The following is a 19,144-nucleotide window of genomic DNA, read 5'->3' on the forward strand; positions in this document are numbered from 1 at the left end:
CATTATGGGGTGGAGGGTTGAAACTATGTCCTAGAAAAAAACTGTTTTTTTTTAATTATTATTATGGGTAAAAACTGCATGGCCATAATAAAAAAGGACCAGCCAATATGGCTGCGGCCATGAGCTGAATATTCAGGCTTCATTTCAGGGACTGTGGAAGTCAATGGGTGATGTCAGAGATGATGCGTCTAATTATATATTAAGTCTATGGCGCTAACGCGTGAGCTTACAGCCTCAAGCTAACATTAGCGACATAAAATAACGACGAGCAATATTAGATCAATCCAGTCAATTCACTACAACACGAGTGTCGAACGCTCATCATGTCTCGCACACCTAATGTGAACGGGCCAGGGTACATCCAGGGGGAGGGGCCACTTTGGCACGCCCATTTTAGTAGCTGCGTCCGTAGCGTTTTCAATGCTTTGATTCGAATAAAGAAATACTTAGAAACTGAGTTTTAATTGCACAATTTTTAAGCTAGCAGGAGAGAGTGTAAATAAAGGATTGCTGGGAAATAAGCGATGCTAACCTCTGCGCCAACAGTCCCGCCCACAACTCTGAGGCGAATCTAATGAGCTCCTGCTGCTCTGCTGAAAATTTGTCTTTAAAAAACGACACTGTTTTTAAAATCTTGGCTAAAAACGTTAATATCAGAATTAAAAGAGCACTGGAATGCTTTTAGAATGGATAAAAATATAGTTGGAGTGGGACTTTAGTGGTTTGTTCATTTTCATCTAAAGGCGTGAAAACCTCCAGAACGACCTCAATCCACTGACGTTTCATCAGGATTCTGCTGTTGAATTTTAGGAAATTAAGGGGGGGTTCCGAAGCTTTTCCCACACAGAACCCGGTTCTGTTGGCGTCTGGAGGACCCATTTCGCCCGCGGTTCGCCGAGCCGCTCCGAACAAACCGGCTTTAACCGCGGAACAAACAAAAGAGCGGTTCAGCAGCTCGGTTCCCACTGGTCGGCTTCACCTTTAGCCTGCATGCCCCCCTCCTCCCCTGAATATGATCCCCTCCCCAGCGGCAGAGAGGCCGTCACATGATGTGACTCGGCCCTTTGTGGCTGCATGTCGGGGGGCAGAGATGCGAGCGACTCGGTTCCAGTAGGGGTATTGATTCAATGCAGATTAAGGAGACGGGGGGGGGGTCAGCTTTTACCTATTTCCCCCCAGTTTTCATTTTCCCTCCTAACTGTTTCTTTTCTCCGTTGAAGTCTCTTCCAAAACGCCGTTTCTTCTGCCCCCTCCCCTCAGCGCTTGGCCTGCTCCTCTCTGACCCCCCTCCCAACTTCTCTCACTCCTTCTCAATGAGGTATTCATGTGACCCACCTGCTGTCCGCCGCTAAGCGTTAGCCCTCCTAAAAAGCCGCACTGTGCTCTTGTTGGCGGCGGAGCGGGCCTGCCTCATTCACAGTTCACACGTCTGCCTCGGGGAGGGCCGGACGAAGGGGGTGTCCTCTGGGAGGGAGGGAGGGGGGTCTCAGGGTGGCATCGGAGTTCAGGCGGGGTTCTGCGGGGCAGAGGATGCTGAACACGGTCCCTGGATGCTGGCGCACTTGGCTAAAGTCGCCATCATGTTTGGCCTGAGGAGTTCAGGAGGAAGTTATGAGAAGATGCGGAGCGAGTACTACCTGGACGCCGAGAACCCCTTCTGCCCTCAGGTTTGACCGCTGGAGGATTACACGGAGATGCTTCTGCTTCCCTCTCTTTACCTCGTCTGTGAGGAGCCGCTGTGTTCTCCTGAAGCGAACCTCCTCCGATCTCCTCTTTGCTCCACAGGTCACCAAACAAATCCACGAGCATGAGCAGGAGAGCGAGCTGCGGGAGCAGATGTCGGGCTACAAGCGCATGCGGCGGCAGCACCAGAAGCAGCTGATCGCCCTGGAGAACAAGCTGAAGGCCGAGATGGACGAGCACCGGCTGAAGCTGCAGAAGGAGGTGGAGACGCAGGCCAACAACGCCTACATCGAGCTGGAGAAGCTGGCCAAACGCCACGCCGCGCACACCGACAAAGAGGTGAGAGCGTGGAGAGATTTATTTAAAATCAGATGTTTGTGTTCGACGTAAAGTGTGATTTTGTCCTCCAGATGAAGACGGCGCTGGCGGACGAGAAGAAGTTCCAGCAGCAGATCGTGGCGCAGCAGAAGAAGGAGCTGACCACCTTCCTGGACAACCAGAAGAAGCAGTACAAACTCTGCAAGGAGAAGATTAAGGAGGTTTGTTGCGAAGCGCTGAGTCAGCACCAAACCTCCGCTGATCCATTAATCCAAGCGGAGGATTTGTGGGGCCTCCACAAGCTCTTTGTGGTTTCAGTTTCAACAAAAATGACCCAAATCGGGTCAGCGCAGAAGAAAGACGCTCCAGCTGGCGGGTGGAGATAGCCCCCTCCATCTGGAGCAGCTGCAGATTATAATCCACAGAGGCCACAGATTAGGCCTTCCAGAAGTTCTGACCTGAAATGAAACGTTTTCTGTGGCTCAGGAGATGAACGAGGACCACAGCACGCCCAAGAAGGAGAAGCAGGAGCGCCTGTCCAAGCACAAGGAGAACATGCAGCACTCCCAGGCCGAGGAGGAGGCGCACCTGCTGAGCCAGCAGAGGGTTTTCTACGACCGCAACTGCCGCGCCTTCAAGCGCAAAGTCATGATCCGGAGGCACGACGTGGAGCAGGAGCAGATCCGAGAGGTATGCGGGGATCCTGCATCGGCTGCTTGTTTGTTGTTTGTAACGTTTCCAAAGAGCCATTGTTCTACAAGGAGCTTAGCGAGGAGCAAAGCATGCGAACAATGTCTTAATCTGAAAAGCTGGAAGTCTTAGAGAATCTGGAACCTTCCAGTGGTAACGTGAAGGAAAATAACAGAGTTTTTAATCTCTAAAGGGTCCTCAGCCTGCAGATCCAGATCCTCATGTGGATCTTTTATCTCCATGGAGGCTCCTCGGCCAAACATAACATAGGTCATGGAGACTTCTGACCGAGTCATGTCGACCATCAGAGTCAGCAGCTCCTGATAATGGAGCTGCAAACAATAAACAAATAAACAAAGTCCGTAAACTAAGACTACCAAGGTCCAACCCCAAACTAAAATAACAAAACCCAGCAGTGAAAGACTGCTGAGGACAAAGAGGAGACCACAAAAAAATAATAATAAAAATATATATATAATAGCAATTTTTAAAAGAAAGTGCGACGGAGTTTTAGGGCCACTTTATAAATAAAAAAAAATGCAATTATGACTTTAAATCTTGTAAATTTACGAGAAAAAAAGTAATTGCTGCTAAATTACGCGAATAAAAGCCGTATATTTATGAATTTAAAAGTCATAGGCTAAATTTAAGACTTTTTTTCTCGTACATTTACCACTTTTAATCTTGTAAATTTACAAGATTTAAAATCGTAAGTTAATGAGGAAATAACCAAAGTTGTCTGTTTATCAGAGCCGCTCGAAGATGAAAGACGTGGAGCATCTTATGAAGATTAATTTCTAGATCTGTGTTAAAAACAAAGAAATTCTGAACCTTTTGGCAACTGGAAATCAAATTATCAGTGAAGTTGACTTTCCAGGTTTGGTGTCGGTAATACTGAGTTTCATATGTAAAATAAAGAGCTCAGAGATACATGTTGACTGGACCGTCACTTTATTTTGCTCTCTCAATTCACATACCCAGAAGCCCTTTCACCACCTTAAGTCATGTAGAGAAACCAAAGGAGAACGTCAACGGTGTTCCGTACGCCTCCTTCTCCAAATGAAACATCCCGTTTCAACATAAAACAACCACGAGGAATGACAATAATCTGTTACGTTAGCACAAGAACATTGAACATTCTGAAAACTAGGCCTCTTCAGATGGAAACATCACACAGAGTAGAAGGAGATCTGGTCTTTCGCGGAGGAAGAAATGACTGGAAGTGGACAGCTGCTTCATCAACGGGATCTGCAGAGATCCTACAAGCCTCCCATCAATGATTAAAACATTAACAAACTAAATCAAACAAAGAAACTTCCAAAAATCTGTAACATTCTAAACATTCAGTTTACCCATTGAAATCCAAGACAATTTCACAGTTTGGTTGGTCTGCTTCAGCTCACGACGTTCATCCGCTGAACTGTAGGCTCCCTTCCACTTTAACCTCATACATTTACAAGATTTTTTCCCCTAAATTTACTAAATTAAAACTCAGATTTACGAAATTAAAACTCATAAATTTACGAGATTAAAAGTCGTAATTTTACTCGTATGACTTTTTTTTTTTTTGGTGGCCCTAATACTTCTTAGTAAGAAAGGATTACTTAATTAGCATTCATTTAATTTAGATTAGTTACATTTATAAATTGATGTCTGAGGTTCACATAGATGATAAACTATGTAGGTTTTTACATCCTGTTGACCTGAAGACGTCTTGTTTGCTCAACGGTTCCTCCAGAATTAACAGATTTTACGTGCAAACCAAAACTTTGGTAAAAAGTTTGATATTTTACGAGGTAAAAGCACAAAGTATCTTGTGCTGTACAACATTGGTTACTAACTGCACTGAGATGATCCTATTTTTCAGAGAGCGTCTTTTTGTTTTGAAAATAGGTCTCTTTAAATCACATTTTGAGAGATGCTAGGTTATTTTTATATATTTGCCAAAAAAGAGAGATAATAATTTATTATTAAAAAAAAGGTCATGAATGGTCCAAATTTCTTAAAGGCTGAAGTAAGACTATGCGGCTCCTTCTAGGTTTTAGAACCCAAATGGTTAAAGGTTACCAATCTGTGTTCTAGGAGCTGAACAAGAAGAAGACCCAGAAGGAGATGGAGCACGCCATGCTGATCCGCCACGACGAGTCCACGCAGGAGCTGGAGCAGCGGCAGCTGAAGAACCTGCAGAAGCTGCGCATGGACCTGATCCGCCTGCAGCACCAGACGGAGCTGGAGAACCAGATCGAGTACAACAACCGGCGGGAGCGCGAGCTCCACCGCAAACACGTGCTGGAGCTCCGGCAGCAGCCCAAGAACCTGAAGGTGCGCCGGCACGCATCGCATCTCCGAATTTGTCATTGCGTCTGTCTGACCCGCGCCTCTGTTTCCCCGCCGTCCTCCAGGTGTTGGAGCTGCAGATCAAGAAGCAGTTCCAGGACACGTGCAAGGTGCAGACCAAACAGTACAAGGCTCTGCGCCACCACCAGATGGAAGTCACCCCCAAGGCGGAGCACAAGACGGTGCTGAAGGCCCTGAAGGACGAGCAGACGCGCAAGCTAGCCATCCTGGCCGAGCAGTACGAGCAGAGCATCAACGAGATGATGGCCTCGCAGGCGGTGAGTGCCGCCGCAGACCGCTCAAACACGCCTCACGCCTCCGACGCCTCACTTCTGTCCCGTCTCTCCCTCTCTCGTCACCCCCCGCCTCAGCTGCGTCTGGACGAGGCCCAGGAAGCCGAGTGTCAGGCCCTGCGGCAGCAGCTGCAGCAGGAGATGGAGCTGCTCAACGCCTACCAGAGCAAGATCAAGATGCAGACCGAGGCGCAGCACGAGCGCGAGCAGCAGAAGCTGGAGCAGAAGGTGTCGCTGCGCCGCGCTCACCTGGAGCAAAAGGTGGGCCCCCCTTCCAGAGGGTTTACCCCGCAGAAATAATGCACCATTTCCAAAATATTTAGCTTTTTCATTTTAATGTTCTGATCCTTATTGGAACTTAAGCAGTTTTGAATCATTTTAACCACTCAAATATGTAGCAGTAAGTTTTTAAATCTGGAAGCATCACAGATTGAGTGAAAGGTGACCTAGAAAGACACAGATTTCCTTCCCCACAGGTGGGAAGGAAGGCGGCGTGACCTGCAGGCTGCACGCCGCCGTGTCCCTCCCTCAGACCTCTGATGGTTGTCTCTGTAGAATGTGATTGTCTGAGTGACTTCAGGCTTCGTCCGTCACTGTTTGAACGTTTTTTGATGAGAGCGACCCGAGAAACAGACAACAAAGAAGGAGAGGTTTGAAATGCTGCCCGATCCGGTTCTGCTGGGTTCGGAGCAGCTTTGTAGGTGTTTGTCGCCACCTCCTGGCGGCACGTGGCGCTGCTGCAGAGGCTCTGGGATGATGTCATGTTTTCAGAAGCACCATTGTTCTGTTCCTGGAGTTTTTTCGTGCGTCACGCAGCCCTTCACGTGCACCTCCTGCTTGCTCCTCCGCAGATCGAAGAGGAGCTGGGTTCCCTTCAGAAGGAGCGGACCGACCGCATCAAACACCTGCTGGAGCGGCAGGAGCGCGAGATCGACGGCTTCGACGTGGAGAGCATGCGGCAGGGCTTCAGCAACCTGGGCACCCTGGACTTTCCCAAGGACGAGTACAGATGAGGAGGCGCGCATCTCCCGCCGGAACCTCCCCTCTCCTCCTTCCACCCGACCTGACAGCGCAGGTGTTTAGTGCTGCTGACCCCCCCTCACTCACACACTGAAGGTCCCATCCAGCACCGGCCGGACCTGGCGGCGGCTCCGACGGCGCCTCCTGTACTTCCTTCCAGCCTCGTCACGGACGAGGAAAAATGCCGAATAACTTCCTGTTTGTTGTCATGATTTTTAAAGACGATTACATAGTCAGTGTTTGATTCTTGTGGACACCGTTGTTGAAGCGTGGGAGGGGGGCAACATAACGTCAAACCGATTCTTCTGCTAAACGTTTTTATTCTTGAGAGTTTTTTTCGTTTTTTAGGGCAAATTTGATACAAAACTATCAGGTGTACATACAGGTACGAGGATCGCTGAGTCATGGTACGTGACTTCTCTGCACTGACCTCCAATGTGAAAATCAAACCCAGCGAGCACAAAGGGCTTCATGTGGGGGGGGCTGGAGGGCTGTATTTTGTGTATAGATGGATTTATGGAGAGCTTTTACTTATTTTCGTATCTTAACTGTCACTCAAATCAAAATGATTTTTAATGACGCTTTGTTTTTGGTTTTTCCTTTTCCTCCTCAGACAGAGAATTTGACGTGGAGTCGTTCATTCATGAAAATTTATTTTATTTTTCTTTTCTTTTTTTCTTCTTTTTTTTGCTTTTCGCAGCTCCCAAGCTGTGGATCTTCTTCTAAACCGGAGCAGTATGATGCTTTATTAATGCATGCACTTTATTTTATTTTTTTTCCAGGTTTCAAGAAAGCATGAATCTGTCAGAGCTTTTAATTATATTTGTAAATAAAGTGCTCATCACACAGAATCCTGGAGTCATTATAGTCCGTTTTTCTGAGAATTTATCACCAGAAACATAAAAAATTCAAGCTGAAAGTGGCGTTGTCCTCCCTCTTTAGGCCCACCCTGATTGGCTTACCTTTTTGACCTGGCCAAAGTCAAAATTGTGGCTTTTCTATTAGTCCTATCTCCATAGCAACCATTGGAGATTTTGGTCACCTGGGAGTGAAGAACAGGTTAGTGTAAGTTTTATAAGAATCTGCAAAAGTAAATTTTTTATTTACTTAGCAACAGGATGGTTTGCTAACCATGTCCACATTCCTTATATAGTCATATTGTTTTGTTCAGCTTTAGCCAACGATTCACTGATTTAATTTTCACAATTTTCTCCTTAAAATGTAACTTTTGCGTCCTCACCACAGTAACACCGTTAAAAATCTTCAAACTTTTATTTACAACATTTTTTCCTATGTAGCTTCCCAATAATGCTTGAAGATTCAAGAGGCTATAGATCCGAATTCCTAACAGTTTAAGATTGTAGGTCGGCCTTAAAGGTGATTTAAAAAAAAAAACTAAATTAAAGATGGCGGTCTCTCCCCGAGGTCAAAGGTCAATGAAACTTGAGGCTTTAAATGAAGTGATTACTTCATTTAAATGTAACTTTTGTGCTTTAGAGCATGAAATAAAACAGTAAATTTGGTTTAATCACTCCAACAAAAGTTTTCTAATCCCATATTGTGCTAAAATGGAAAAATTACCAAATTTAACTTTTAGCCCCCAAGCCACAAGTTCTGTGGTCATCCCAGTTTCTTTCCTAAACTTCATTTGGGTATCCCTGTCATGTGATTTAGCTGCGTTTTTTTGTAATTTTGAGCCCCATTTTCCTGCTATGATGTCATCAGTTTTTGGATGCCCAAAGGTGATTTTCACAGGTACCAGGTGAGTGCAAATGTTGGAGAGTTTTATTTAGACAAAGACAGAAGAATTGCAAAAATAATCAGTTTTTTTGCCATCCAGGTCTCCTGTGGGACACATTAGTCCTTTATTTGTTTCCCAGTAGGTACATTTCCACTTATGTGCAATCATCAATCAAGTTTTTAAAGAGTCAAAATACAAAAAAAAAAAATCATTTTTGGGGGGATTTATTGCAGGTGATTTTGTTGATTTAATTTTAATGCTAATGAAGGTTTTTTATTCGTCCGTCTGCAGGAAAAAAACGCTCGTATTTTTATTTTCCAGCCAGCTGCTCGTACAGTTTGGGGACGTAGTCGTCCCACTCGGCCTGGTAGCAGGTTCCCGCCACAGGAGCTCCCAGGTTGTACTTCTGCCTGAAGGCCTGGATCTTGAACTTTCCTCGGCCGTCTCCGGAGCGGTTCGTGAGGACCTTCTCGGAGCAAGACAGGCTGCCGGGCTGCTCGTACACCAGCCACACATACCTGTGCAGACCTGAAGAGACCTAAATAAATCCACTGAAGACGGCCAATGATTGGCCTGAATGCACCCACCTGCTGCTGTCCTACCTGTGCCTTTAGGAGGTCCAGATCCGACGTAGTCTGACAGGACGCAACCGGAGGACACGTCATTCCCCTTCATGTTGACCACCAGAAAGTGGTGCCACTCCCTGTTATAAAAATAATAATAACAAATATGAGAAATTAAAAACATATAATGATAAAGTTATTTTAAAAACTAGTGCAAAAATAAGGTTGTGGTCTAAAATCTATCACAGTTGTGACGTGGAAAGGTCAAAGAGCATCACCTAAATTTGGGGTCTTTCCTGCTGGGAGCATCCGGGTCAGTCAGAGCCAAAGTGTACAGTTTACTCGGGTCACATCCGTCCCACTCCACGCTGGTGGGTCGGTTCTGCACCTAAACACGAGTTCAGCGGTCAGTGTCCAGCAGGAGGCGCTGTTTCCCGCTCTGCATAAACGAAGCGGCCTGCCTGTCGGTCTGCAGACCCGCTAGAGGCTTTTTTTTGTGACCCAGTTTGACCTGCAGACTCACTGCGACCAATTCCCCAAAATCTAGCGTTAGCCGCTAGCTAGCTACCTGCGTGGGAGTGAAGACTTTCCCGAGCTCGTCGATCTCCAGAGAGCCGTACTTCACCACCAGGGGCCCCGCGGGCTTCTCCTCCACCTCCTGCAGGGCCAGAGCCCCGGACCACTGGCTCACATCGACGGGCATTTCGCGGTGTTTGCTCTCTGCGTCTGAGGCGCGCGCTGCACCGAGGAGAAACCCAGAAGTGCTGCGTTTATGGACCGCACGGACAGATGGATGCCGGTAAGGATCGCACTCTATAACGAGTTAAAACTCATTAGTAGTCCTGGTCAAATTGCATAATTTCATACGGAATTTACTCTTATATATATATATATATATATATATATATATATATATATATATATATATATATATATATATATATATATTTGTCTGAACATGGTTATTTATTGATAAATTTGAATAGACGTTATTGTTTATGAAGACCAAAGGCATTTTTTCTACTTTTTAGCTAAAAAAAAAGTTACATCACAACATTATCTTTGTCAAAATTAAAATATCTTCAATTTCTTAACTTATTTGTCGATGTTTTTCATGATAGTGACAGGTTGTAGTTTCTGAAAAATGTTTTTTCATACTTTTTATATGTACATGAACGCAACAAGAAGTCAAAACCAGCTACGACCGCCAGAGGGAGTAGTCGAGTCACTTCAACGTGATCACTGATTTGCTTAAAGGGTTGTCAATCAAATTGCTGTTCCTCCTGGTCTCCTCCCCCAAGTTTTAGCCCCCACCCTCACTCCACGTGCTCTTTTCACTTTCAGACTTTCTCTGATTTTACTCCCGAGTTGATGTAGAAAATGTTCGATCCTTTTTACAACGAAAGACCCTTTTTGTCCAATAATCTACCTTACTTAACTCCAGATTTCTGCTGTGGTTATCAAAATTAAATATACGTATTAGCAGGATTGTTACATCCTTGAATAAAATTAAGAGAATCTTTTGCATCATACAATCATCATCCAGATTGATCATCTCAAAAGACCTTAAAAGAGATGTCAGCATCTTCACCCCCAATCCCCCCCCCCACACCCACACACACACAACACTAAATGACTCAGGGATTCTTCAGCAGAGAGCTTTCAACATCACAATCACCTCTTTTCTTTCCCATAGCCTCTAAAATGATGAAAACAACATCCACCTGCTCAGTTTCAATGAGTAAGAAAAATCTCAATCTTGTTAAATATTCAAATTATGATGATTTAACAATCAATATGTATTTAATTTTTATATTTCCTGTATTTTGTTAAAGGAAAGTCCAGGTACAGTGGGGTAAAATTTGCTCGATCATTGTTTCTGTGAGTTGTTGCACTTACAAAGCTATGTTTAGTCTGGAGTTTTCAACATAGACTTCAACTACGACAGATAAAATGAAAAAAAAATCCAGGACATCCAATCGTTTGATTTTAAATCATTTATTTCATATTATTATAGAATTTAAATATTTATCTAAATAAGCCCAAATTAAATCCCTCACAGACCTTTTACTTCTTCATTTCAAAGATTCTCCACTTGTGACCTGTAATAATGTCAACTGTTTGAACTGGTTGTCTGTATAAGACACCTGTCCACACCCTCAAACAGTCAGACTGCAGCCTCTACACCAATACCAAAGAGCTGTCAAAGGACACCAGGGACACGATTGGACACCTGCAGAAAACTGGAACCAATCTTTAACGAACAGCTTGGTGAGAAGAGATCAACTGTTGGAGGAAAAGGAAATACACACCTGGAGCTCCATGAAAGATCCCACCTGGTGGAGCCCAAAAGACAGAGGAAACGCCCCAGAACTACACTAGGAAACTGCTCAAGCAACAAAGGTTACTGTTAGTATTTTACTGTGTCAACATGGATTAAAATGCTCCAAAGGTCTCCCTGCTCAAACCAGCAGATGTCCGGGTCCGTCTCAGGTTCTCCAGAGACCATCTGGATGATCCAGAGGAGGACTGGGAGAAGCTCATGTTATCAGATGACTCTGAAATCAAACACTTTGGTGTAAACGCCACTCAGTGTTTTTGGAGGAGGAAGAAAGCTGCCTTCAAACCCACTGTGAAGCACGGGGGTGGAAACTTAATGGTTTGGCCTCTTGATCTGCTTCTCCATGTGATGGGTCCTGGTTGTCTCCACCGTGACCCTAACCCACCCAACGATCTGTAAGATCATCGTCAGCACAGAATACAGACTCACCTTTGCACAAACAGGATACTTGTACGTGTGCAGGGATCTGTACTGTGTGCGTGTCGATACGTGTGGCGTGTGTGAAGGTTTTTCCGTCCAACAGGTATGTTTGTAATATCTGAGGTAATATCTGAGTGTGTCTGTGGACAGGCCCAGCCCTTTTGGTAAATATGAAAGTGATAAATGTATGTGAGCCCGGGCGAACTTCTATACTTCTGCAGGAGATTCAGATCAGAACTGATTTTTGAAACTTCTGCTTTCTTTTACTTTTGAAGACCCAAAATCTTTAAGGTATTTTGTTTTTGCTGGTGTTATTGGCACATATTTACGTGTGACCAGCACAAAAACTATAGAAATTCATGTTGGTGCACATTGCCTGCACGTATTTTAAGTCCATCAAAGGCTAAATGTTGTTGTTGGTCACTATTAACCTAACAAACTCAGGAGTCTGCAACCTTTAGCAGTAAAAGAGCCATTTGGGCTCATTTTCTATTGATCAAAACTTTGTCACTTTCTTGTTTGTTTGTTTTTTTTAATTAAATGATACATTTTTCGTCAAAGGGGCTGAACTCCTCACTGTTCTTTTGTACCTCAAGGAACTTTATTTTCAAATATGTGTATTTTTCTTTAATATTTTTTCTTTTTACATCTCAGAGAAACCAAGGTTTGCTTTGTCCTTTCCTGGACTGACCCATAGACTGTACATAAAATTGGACACAGCCAGCCTCCAACTCCACCGAAATGAAGCTGATTCGGTCGCCACGACAAAGAATTTGGAATATTTGGAGAAAGTCGACTGTGATTGATCCAAGTCGAGTCCGAGTTTCTATGACAACCACTGTCGCCAATCAGGAGTGAGCTTGTTCAAAATTTGCACTGATTTGTCATTAGCTGAGTTTCCATTGATTTTGAAATTACACAAATCAGATTTGCAATCAAAAATTTTACTAATGGAATTTAGAAAAAAGGTTTAAGTTGGTTTAAGTTGTTTAGAGGCATATCGAAATTGACATATTTCACAATATGGAAACACTTTTTTTTTTTTTTTTAAATAAAATGAGTCGTGTGACCAACAACCGGAGCAGACACAAGAGGTCCCACAACACCACATCAAAAGTTGAGTGTGTGATGCTGGATTGTTGGATCTTCTACAAAAATTACCAACCATGATTACCAAAATCTCTTCATCCGTTCCATGTAGCACGCCGCTCAGTGGCCAGAGTAAGACGCCGACGTCTCCTTTGATAGATGAAGATGAGAGCCAGAGCCGTGGCAGAAATTTGAATGTATCTGCTGTAAAATTTAAGTTTTTTTCCCCACCTTACTATGTACGAATTCCCCCCTACTCACTATATAGTGCATTCGTCCAAATCTACTAATTCCAAAATCGAGTGCACTAGAAATTTCCCAAAAGTCTTTGCGAAAAACTAGCGTGCATCGATGTTCACTAGATTAGCGAATATAGACCACAATGCATTGTGGTCAAACAATTTAGAACAAAAAATGTGTTAAAATGTCATTTTTGAACAAACCATCCACATTTTCACCAGCAGAACACAACAGAGTCATAAATAGATGTCCTAAAAGTTCGTGTTGATTCGATTTTCCAGAAATCTGTGACGTCATATCCAACGTTTAGAAAGAAACGAAAGAATCCAGGGCATTATATAGTTTAGTGGTTAGAGATTAAAGTGGGAATTCTCACACAAACAAAGTGAGGTACTGTCACTTTAACAAGGTGAGGTCTGGGCGTGGCCTATCCGCGGCTGCGTTTCCGGATGTGCACGTTTTTGTCAACAGCGCTCGTCCTTCAGGTGAGATTCTGGCTCATCATGTCAGACTGGTCACCGGGGTTCCGGTCTGTTCTGTGATGGGAGAACCGGGCCCGCGTGTCACCGGCAGGTAGTCGCAGGTGGACCCGTCCGACCGGTTCAGTTGTTGCTCTGATGTGGGAACGTTAAGATGAACGCGGCGACGGTCGTGGCGCTTCTGCATCTCTGCTTCACCGCGACAGGTGAGCTCTGTGGCGCGGGCGCGAGCGCCAGGTGAGTCGTGGACGTGTTCCTGACGTGTCTTGTGTTTCCTCTCTGAAGCGGCGCTTTCGCGGGAAGATTCCTCCCCAACGAAGATCAGAGCCGAACCGGGGGACACCGTGGAACTAACGTGTTGCCCCGTGGGGGTAACCCCGTCGTCCGCCACATGGAGTAAAAACGGAACAGAAATCCGCTTTCCCAGTCCGTCCCGCATGTCCCTCCTTGCTGAAGGGACCCTGGAAATCAGCCAGGTGACACTTGAGGATGCGGGCATCTACCTGTGCACGTGCACGCTCCCGCGGGAAAGCTCCCAGACTCAGGTGCTGCTTCAGGTGGGAAGTAAGTCTTCAGGTGACCGGGGAGCAGATGGACCAGACCAGGGCGTTGTTCCCTGAACCTTTGAGCAAACACAAACTGGTTCTGCTGCATAGCAGCGCGCGCGCGCGGGGAGTGACTGACTGGCAGCAGGGGGCGTGTTGGAGCTGCTTTCACTATTAACCAAATCTGTCACGAGCCTGAAAAAGCCAGAACATTCCACTAACATTATTCATTTAGGATGCAAAGGAGAAAGTAAAAGAGTGTTATAGAAACAACGGAATCGAACTCTGACAGGCCGCTCCACCACAGCTCCAAACTTATTTTTGGTCTAGATCTACAATTTTTACATAAAAATGTTACAAAATGCCTAATTTAAAAAAAGTTTTTGTCAAAATGATGCCGTCTCATAACTGCCCTCTGGCTGTGGTACAGCGGGCTTCCGGACCTAAATCTAGAAGTGGTTCGAGACCAGGTTTGGTAGCATTCTGGTTTAGTTTAAAATGAATCAGCATAAAAGCTCAACTTAATTCTAGTTCACCGTGCATGCCAAACGCCACGGTAACCGTTCAAGGAAACCCAGGAGAATTATAATACTTCCTCCTCCGTGTCTCACTGTTGATTTTCCTGTTCCCAAAAAAAGATCCAGTTTTGTTTTTCAGTTATGGAAAAACCACAATTTTTGAATTCCTGGACATGTCACCACTTTTCTATTTAACACACTATAGCTTCAAATTTTAATACAATACCAGGAAAATGCTTTAACTTTTGATCAACAGTTTATTATATGTTGAAATGTAATGAAACAAAGTAAAAATGTAGGTCAAATTATAACATAAAAACCATTTAAAGTACCTAAAGAATGTTCTGCTCCAGAAAAATGTTGCAGAAAGAGGATTTATATTTAATTTTCAAGTCGTCGAGTCTAAAAAAACGGAACAAATGCAAAAAAACGTTTTAAAATTGGAAGAAGAAATCTGAACTTGGTATCAAACTAAAGAGCTGTTGCTCCCATTTTATCTCCATGTGGTCACAGTTTGGTTCCACAGGATGCCAACATCTGGTTATGGAGATCGTTTGTCGTCACAATGTTTCTGTTTAAAATTCCTGATTTTTTTTGGCTTCACCAGAGGAAACAACAACTCGGGAAACATTCAGAAACAAAGACTCAGAAGTGAATCCCAAACTTTAAATCTTGTTGCCCAGACTCCTTAGATCTGAGGCTAAAATATTCGACTTGCTTTTACATTTTATTAGGTTTACATGTTTAACTGAAGCTTCCTTTTTAATGTGTTGTAGAAAACAAATCATTTGAAACTTGTCAGAAAAGGCTTCATCACAAATTAATTTGTTATATCTGGGTTTCATGTGGCGTTACTGGTTTGACACAATTAACTAAAAACAGACTTCAGGAGTCAGGACGGTCCTTAAATATATCCACATGCAGACAAATAGATTCGTTAACATCTTTGTTTTCCTCGTCTGAGTTGGATCTAAACTGTACAGCTGGATAGCTTTGATATTTATTGATGGTTTTTTTTGCTACGCTAATGTTAGCTTGCACTTGTGAGGGGCTGACTTGTGCACCAACAATTTAGAGGTAAATTTCTAATGAGCTCCTGCAAATTTGTTTAAAAAAGGACTATTGGAGTACACATAGTTGGAGTATGACTTAGAGTACTTATTACATTTTAATTGAATATTTAGTTGAGTATTCATTTAAACTTGGCATTTAAAATTACTGGCAACATTTGTCCCATAAAGAAGAAATTTGAAAAGTCCTCCAGCTGTTGAGACGTTTCCCCTCATGGGTCGCTTTTCTGCGTCTGTGCAGCTGAAAAGTATTGGAAAAACTTCTGAGATCTTCAGTACGGTGGCCCTGGAAGTCCAAATATAGTATATAAATCACTCTGCAAAAATATGCTAAAAATAATAACAAGTACAGTGTATAGCAAAAATTAAAAAACACTACATTTTAGAAATCAAAAGTAAATTGCAGAAACAAGAAAAAATGCAATTCCAAAAAACTTAAACTAAATAAAAAGGAAACTTGTAAAAGTTTGGTCATTTATCACCGTTTAGGAAAAACTATTTCTGATTTCCCTCTTCTTCAGAATTCAAATGTCATCGTCCAATCAGTGACATCCCATAATACCTAACTTTTTTAGTTTCGTATTAGTTTAATTTTATAAAAAAAAATATTTTGAATCCTTGAAAATTACTTTAGTTTTCATAAACATTTTTTTTAATATATTAGTTTTTGTTTTGATTTCTAAAATTTAAAAAAAGTATTGATGGTTTGCTCTTTTTAATTGTCATTTTGCATTGAGCGAGTTGTTGAACTGATTTGAACTTCAGGGCCACCGTACTTCAGTGTGAATAAATCTATGTGGATGCAGAAACCTCAACCTGGATTACAACATTTTAATAATAATAATAATAATAATACATTTTATTTATATAGCGCTTATAAAAGACACTCAAAGACTTTTAATTTTCTAATTCTCTGCAGTTTGTCAGAGGAGAACAAACTCCATCTTCTCTCTCTCTTGTTTGAAATTTTCCTTTTGATAAAAAAATTATTCTTTATTGTTTATTTATCCAAAAATATCCACTTGGTTTGCAAGAAATTGGGAAAAAATACATTTGGGTATTTTCCATTTATAAAACTTTTTCCAGAAGATTTTTCAGACGTGTAAAGGAGTTTGTGTTTGTTCAGGGGTCCCGCCCACACATCCAGACTGCTCGTTGGCGCCGTCCTCCGACCCCACCCACGCCGTGTTCAACTGCTCCTGGTTCGGAGTGCTCCCCCTCCCGACGCTGAGCTGGAGCAGGACAGGCTCCGCCCAGGTGACGGCGAGCGTGACGGACAGCCTGTTCCTGACCCTGAACGCATCGCAGCTGTCCGATGGGGAGACGGCGACGTGCACGGCCCAACACGATCTGCTCAAACCAGAGCAGAGGTCCTGCTCGCTGACCCTCAGTAAGTGAACGTTGAAGCTTCTGGGTGAGATGACTCGACCCGCTGCAGACTGTAGCTTTGTTTGGGTGTGAACTTTTTTGATAATTAGCATGTTTTAGGAGGAAAAAAACAGATCTCATTTTTCAAATGCATATTTTCACCTTTTAAATTAATGTATTTATAAATGTTACTAACTAAATATTTAGTTAGCAAACTAAATATTTTGATCCTAAGGAAATATTTAATTTTTGTAACTAAATATTTAGTTCTCTTACTAAATATTTAGTTTAAAAACGAAATATTTAGCTTGGATTTAAATATTTAGTTTGTAACTAGTTTGTGACTAAATATTTAGTCAGCAAGCTAAATATTTAGCTTGTAGCTAAATATGTAGTTTATAACTAAATATTTAGCTTGTAACTAAATATTTAGCTTTAAACTAAACTTTCAGTTATAAAACTTGATTATTTAGTCTGGAAAATAAATATTGAGTTTGTAACTAAATATTAAGCTTATTAACTAACAATTTACTGATGGAAATAAATATTTAGTTACTAAGATTTAGTTACAAGCTAGATATGTAGTTACATAACTGTAATATTGATTCTGGAAAATACATATTTAGTTTATTAACTAAGTTAATTGTAACTTAGTTACAAACTGGTTACAAACTTAAACTTTAGATCGAAGTGAAATATTCATTTTTTAACTAAATATTTAGTAAATGAACTAAATATTTAGTTATAAAAATCTAATATTTAGTTTGTAAAATAAATATTGAATTTGTAACTAAATATTTAATTATAAAACTTAAATATTTAGTCTGGAAAATAAATATTTAGTTAAAAGCTAAATATTTAGTTACAAACTGATTACAAACAAAATATTTAGATCCAAGCTAAATATTTAGTTTTTAACAAAATATTTAGTAAGATAACTTGATATTTAACCTGCTAACTAAATATTTATGTACAAAAATTAACTATTTAGTTTAGAAAATAAATATTTAAATGTCATCTAAATATGTAATATGTAAACTAAATGTTTAATTTTATAACGTGAAATGTTTCGTTTATAAGATAAATATATAATTTTAAAATAAATATTCAGGTTAAAATTCCATATTTAGTTCAATAACTAAATATTCAGTAAGTAAATGTAAAATGTTTCAATACATTAATTTAAAAGGTGAGAATATCCATTTGAAAAACGAGATCTGTTTATTTCTGATTAATATCCAAAAATATAGATGTCAAAATTTTACTTGGCAGATTTACAAATGGTACCCCATAAGAACATTTCGCCCAGATTCCTGCAGAATTTCTAAAGTTTCCTTACAGTAGAAGTTTCATAGATTCTACAGTGAATGTTTCACTTTGATTTCAGCTGCTCCCCTTTAGGGGGCGCCACAACGAATCCTCTGCCTCCATCTAACCTTCTCCTCTATATCCATGAACCTCCTCTGTGGTCTTCCTCTGAACCTCTTCCCTGGTATCCTTAACCTCAGCATCCTGTTACAAACAATCACTGTTCCTCCTCTCAAACATCTCCATCTGCTTCCCTGACCTTATCTTCAGTATCTAAACGTCATATATGGTCAAATAGAACCTCAACATCTTCATCTCTTCTGCCTCCATTTGGAGGATGATGCACAACACCCAAAACGTCATTTTATTTATGTTCAGATTCTCATCAATTTAATCCAGTTTTTGAAAATAATTATTGAAATTAAATCAAAATGTATTTTACCATCAAACAAACAAAAATAAGTCAAATTGACACATAAAAAAAGATCAGTTCACTTCCAAAAGGAGAAGTAGAAACGCAGATGTTTAAAAAGCAAAAAGATAAAGTTTAACACTTTCAGAAGAGAAATATGAACTTTATTGATTGGAGCTATTTGAGTCCAGCTAAAAAGGTCGATCATCAGCAAAGAAGGTTTTTTTTAATTAAAATATTAAAAATGTAGATTTGATGCAACCACAGGGTGTTATCGAAAGAGAAATATTATTTTAGGTTAACATTTTTAGATCGTTTGTGTTGTTCTGATGGATCTCGGGTTTAAAATTGAGAAAAACACTCTTGGAGTTCTTAAAGAGGAGATTTCTTATTATTTTTGATCATTTTAACTTTTGATTTTCGCTTTTCCCCACAAACTGAGTGGTTTGTTTCATCCTAAATGCGTTTAAACATTTGACTGTATATGAGAACTGGACTGAGTTCCAAACAGGAAGTACCTGCTGGCTCCAAGAAGCTAAAATCCCATAAACATCAATAGAGAAATAAGCAGCTGTTACTCAGTCATTCTATTTGTCAGATTAACCATTCTTTCTGTGATTCCATGTTCTTGAAAATCCATTTTTTTTTTACACATTTTTTTTTTCTGTTTAGTTGCTCATAAACTGACCAATCAGATGCATCGATAAAA

At 41.6% G+C, this 19,144-nt stretch overlaps 3 protein-coding genes across 7 annotated transcripts in view; 2 read left to right on the top strand and 1 right to left on the bottom strand.

Annotated features, from left to right (window-relative positions):
- Positions 1–7,192, top strand: part of taok3a (TAO kinase 3a) — a 63,567-nt gene extending 56,375 nt beyond the window's left edge. For all 4 annotated transcript variants that reach the window (XM_024274935.2, XM_036213733.1, XM_024274932.2 and 1 more), the window contains 7 exons: positions 1,786–2,022; positions 2,094–2,222; positions 2,488–2,691; positions 4,774–5,013; positions 5,094–5,306; positions 5,400–5,582; positions 6,173–7,192. In XM_024274935.2, the coding sequence (XP_024130703.1) occupies positions 1,786–2,022; positions 2,094–2,222; positions 2,488–2,691; positions 4,774–5,013; positions 5,094–5,306; positions 5,400–5,582; positions 6,173–6,334 (1,368 nt within the window). In that variant the 3' untranslated portion in view covers positions 6,335–7,192. The remainder of the gene's footprint in view (positions 1–1,785; positions 2,023–2,093; positions 2,223–2,487; positions 2,692–4,773; positions 5,014–5,093; positions 5,307–5,399; positions 5,583–6,172) is intronic.
- A 916-nt stretch (positions 7,193–8,108) lies between these two features.
- pebp1 (phosphatidylethanolamine binding protein 1) lies at positions 8,109–9,396 on the bottom strand. The gene is made up of 4 exons (XM_024275644.2): positions 9,214–9,396; positions 8,924–9,033; positions 8,685–8,785; positions 8,109–8,610 (listed from the first exon to the last, which is right to left on the bottom strand). Exons 1-4 carry the CDS (start codon positions 9,346–9,348, stop codon positions 8,393–8,395), a joined length of 564 nt encoding a protein of 187 aa, XP_024131412.1. The 5' UTR covers positions 9,349–9,396; the 3' UTR covers positions 8,109–8,392.
- Positions 9,314–19,144, top strand: part of vsig10 (V-set and immunoglobulin domain containing 10) — a 15,157-nt gene continuing 5,326 nt past the window's right edge. Inside the window, exons 1-3 of one of the 2 annotated variants that reach the window (XM_024275643.2) lie at positions 13,094–13,420; positions 13,500–13,778; positions 16,474–16,737. In XM_024275643.2, coding sequence (XP_024131411.1) covers positions 13,369–13,420; positions 13,500–13,778; positions 16,474–16,737 — 595 coding nt within the window. In that variant the 5' untranslated portion in view covers positions 13,094–13,368. Of the gene's footprint in view, positions 9,445–13,093; positions 13,421–13,499; positions 13,779–16,473; positions 16,738–19,144 lie in introns of those variants that run through there. The other variant, XM_036213734.1, reaches the window with a different exon arrangement.

This window comes from Oryzias melastigma, linkage group LG9 (assembly GCF_002922805.2).
Source record: "Oryzias melastigma strain HK-1 linkage group LG9, ASM292280v2, whole genome shotgun sequence".
NCBI classification, from domain to species: domain Eukaryota; kingdom Metazoa; phylum Chordata; class Actinopteri; order Beloniformes; family Adrianichthyidae; genus Oryzias; species Oryzias melastigma.

Excerpts from the sequence above, each read along its gene's own strand:
- pebp1 (XM_024275644.2), bottom strand. The coding sequence starts at position 9,348 with ATGCCCGTCGATGTGAGCCAGTGGTCCGGGGCTCTGGCCCTGCAGGAG. Across the intron at positions 8,786-8,923 it reads AGGAAAGACCCCAAATTTAG|GGAGTGGCACCACTTTCTGG; the intron begins GTGATGCTCTTT and ends TTTTTATAACAG. Across the intron at positions 8,611-8,684 it reads TGGACCTCCTAAAGGCACAG|GTCTGCACAGGTATGTGTGG; the intron begins GTAGGACAGCAG and ends AGGTCTCTTCAG.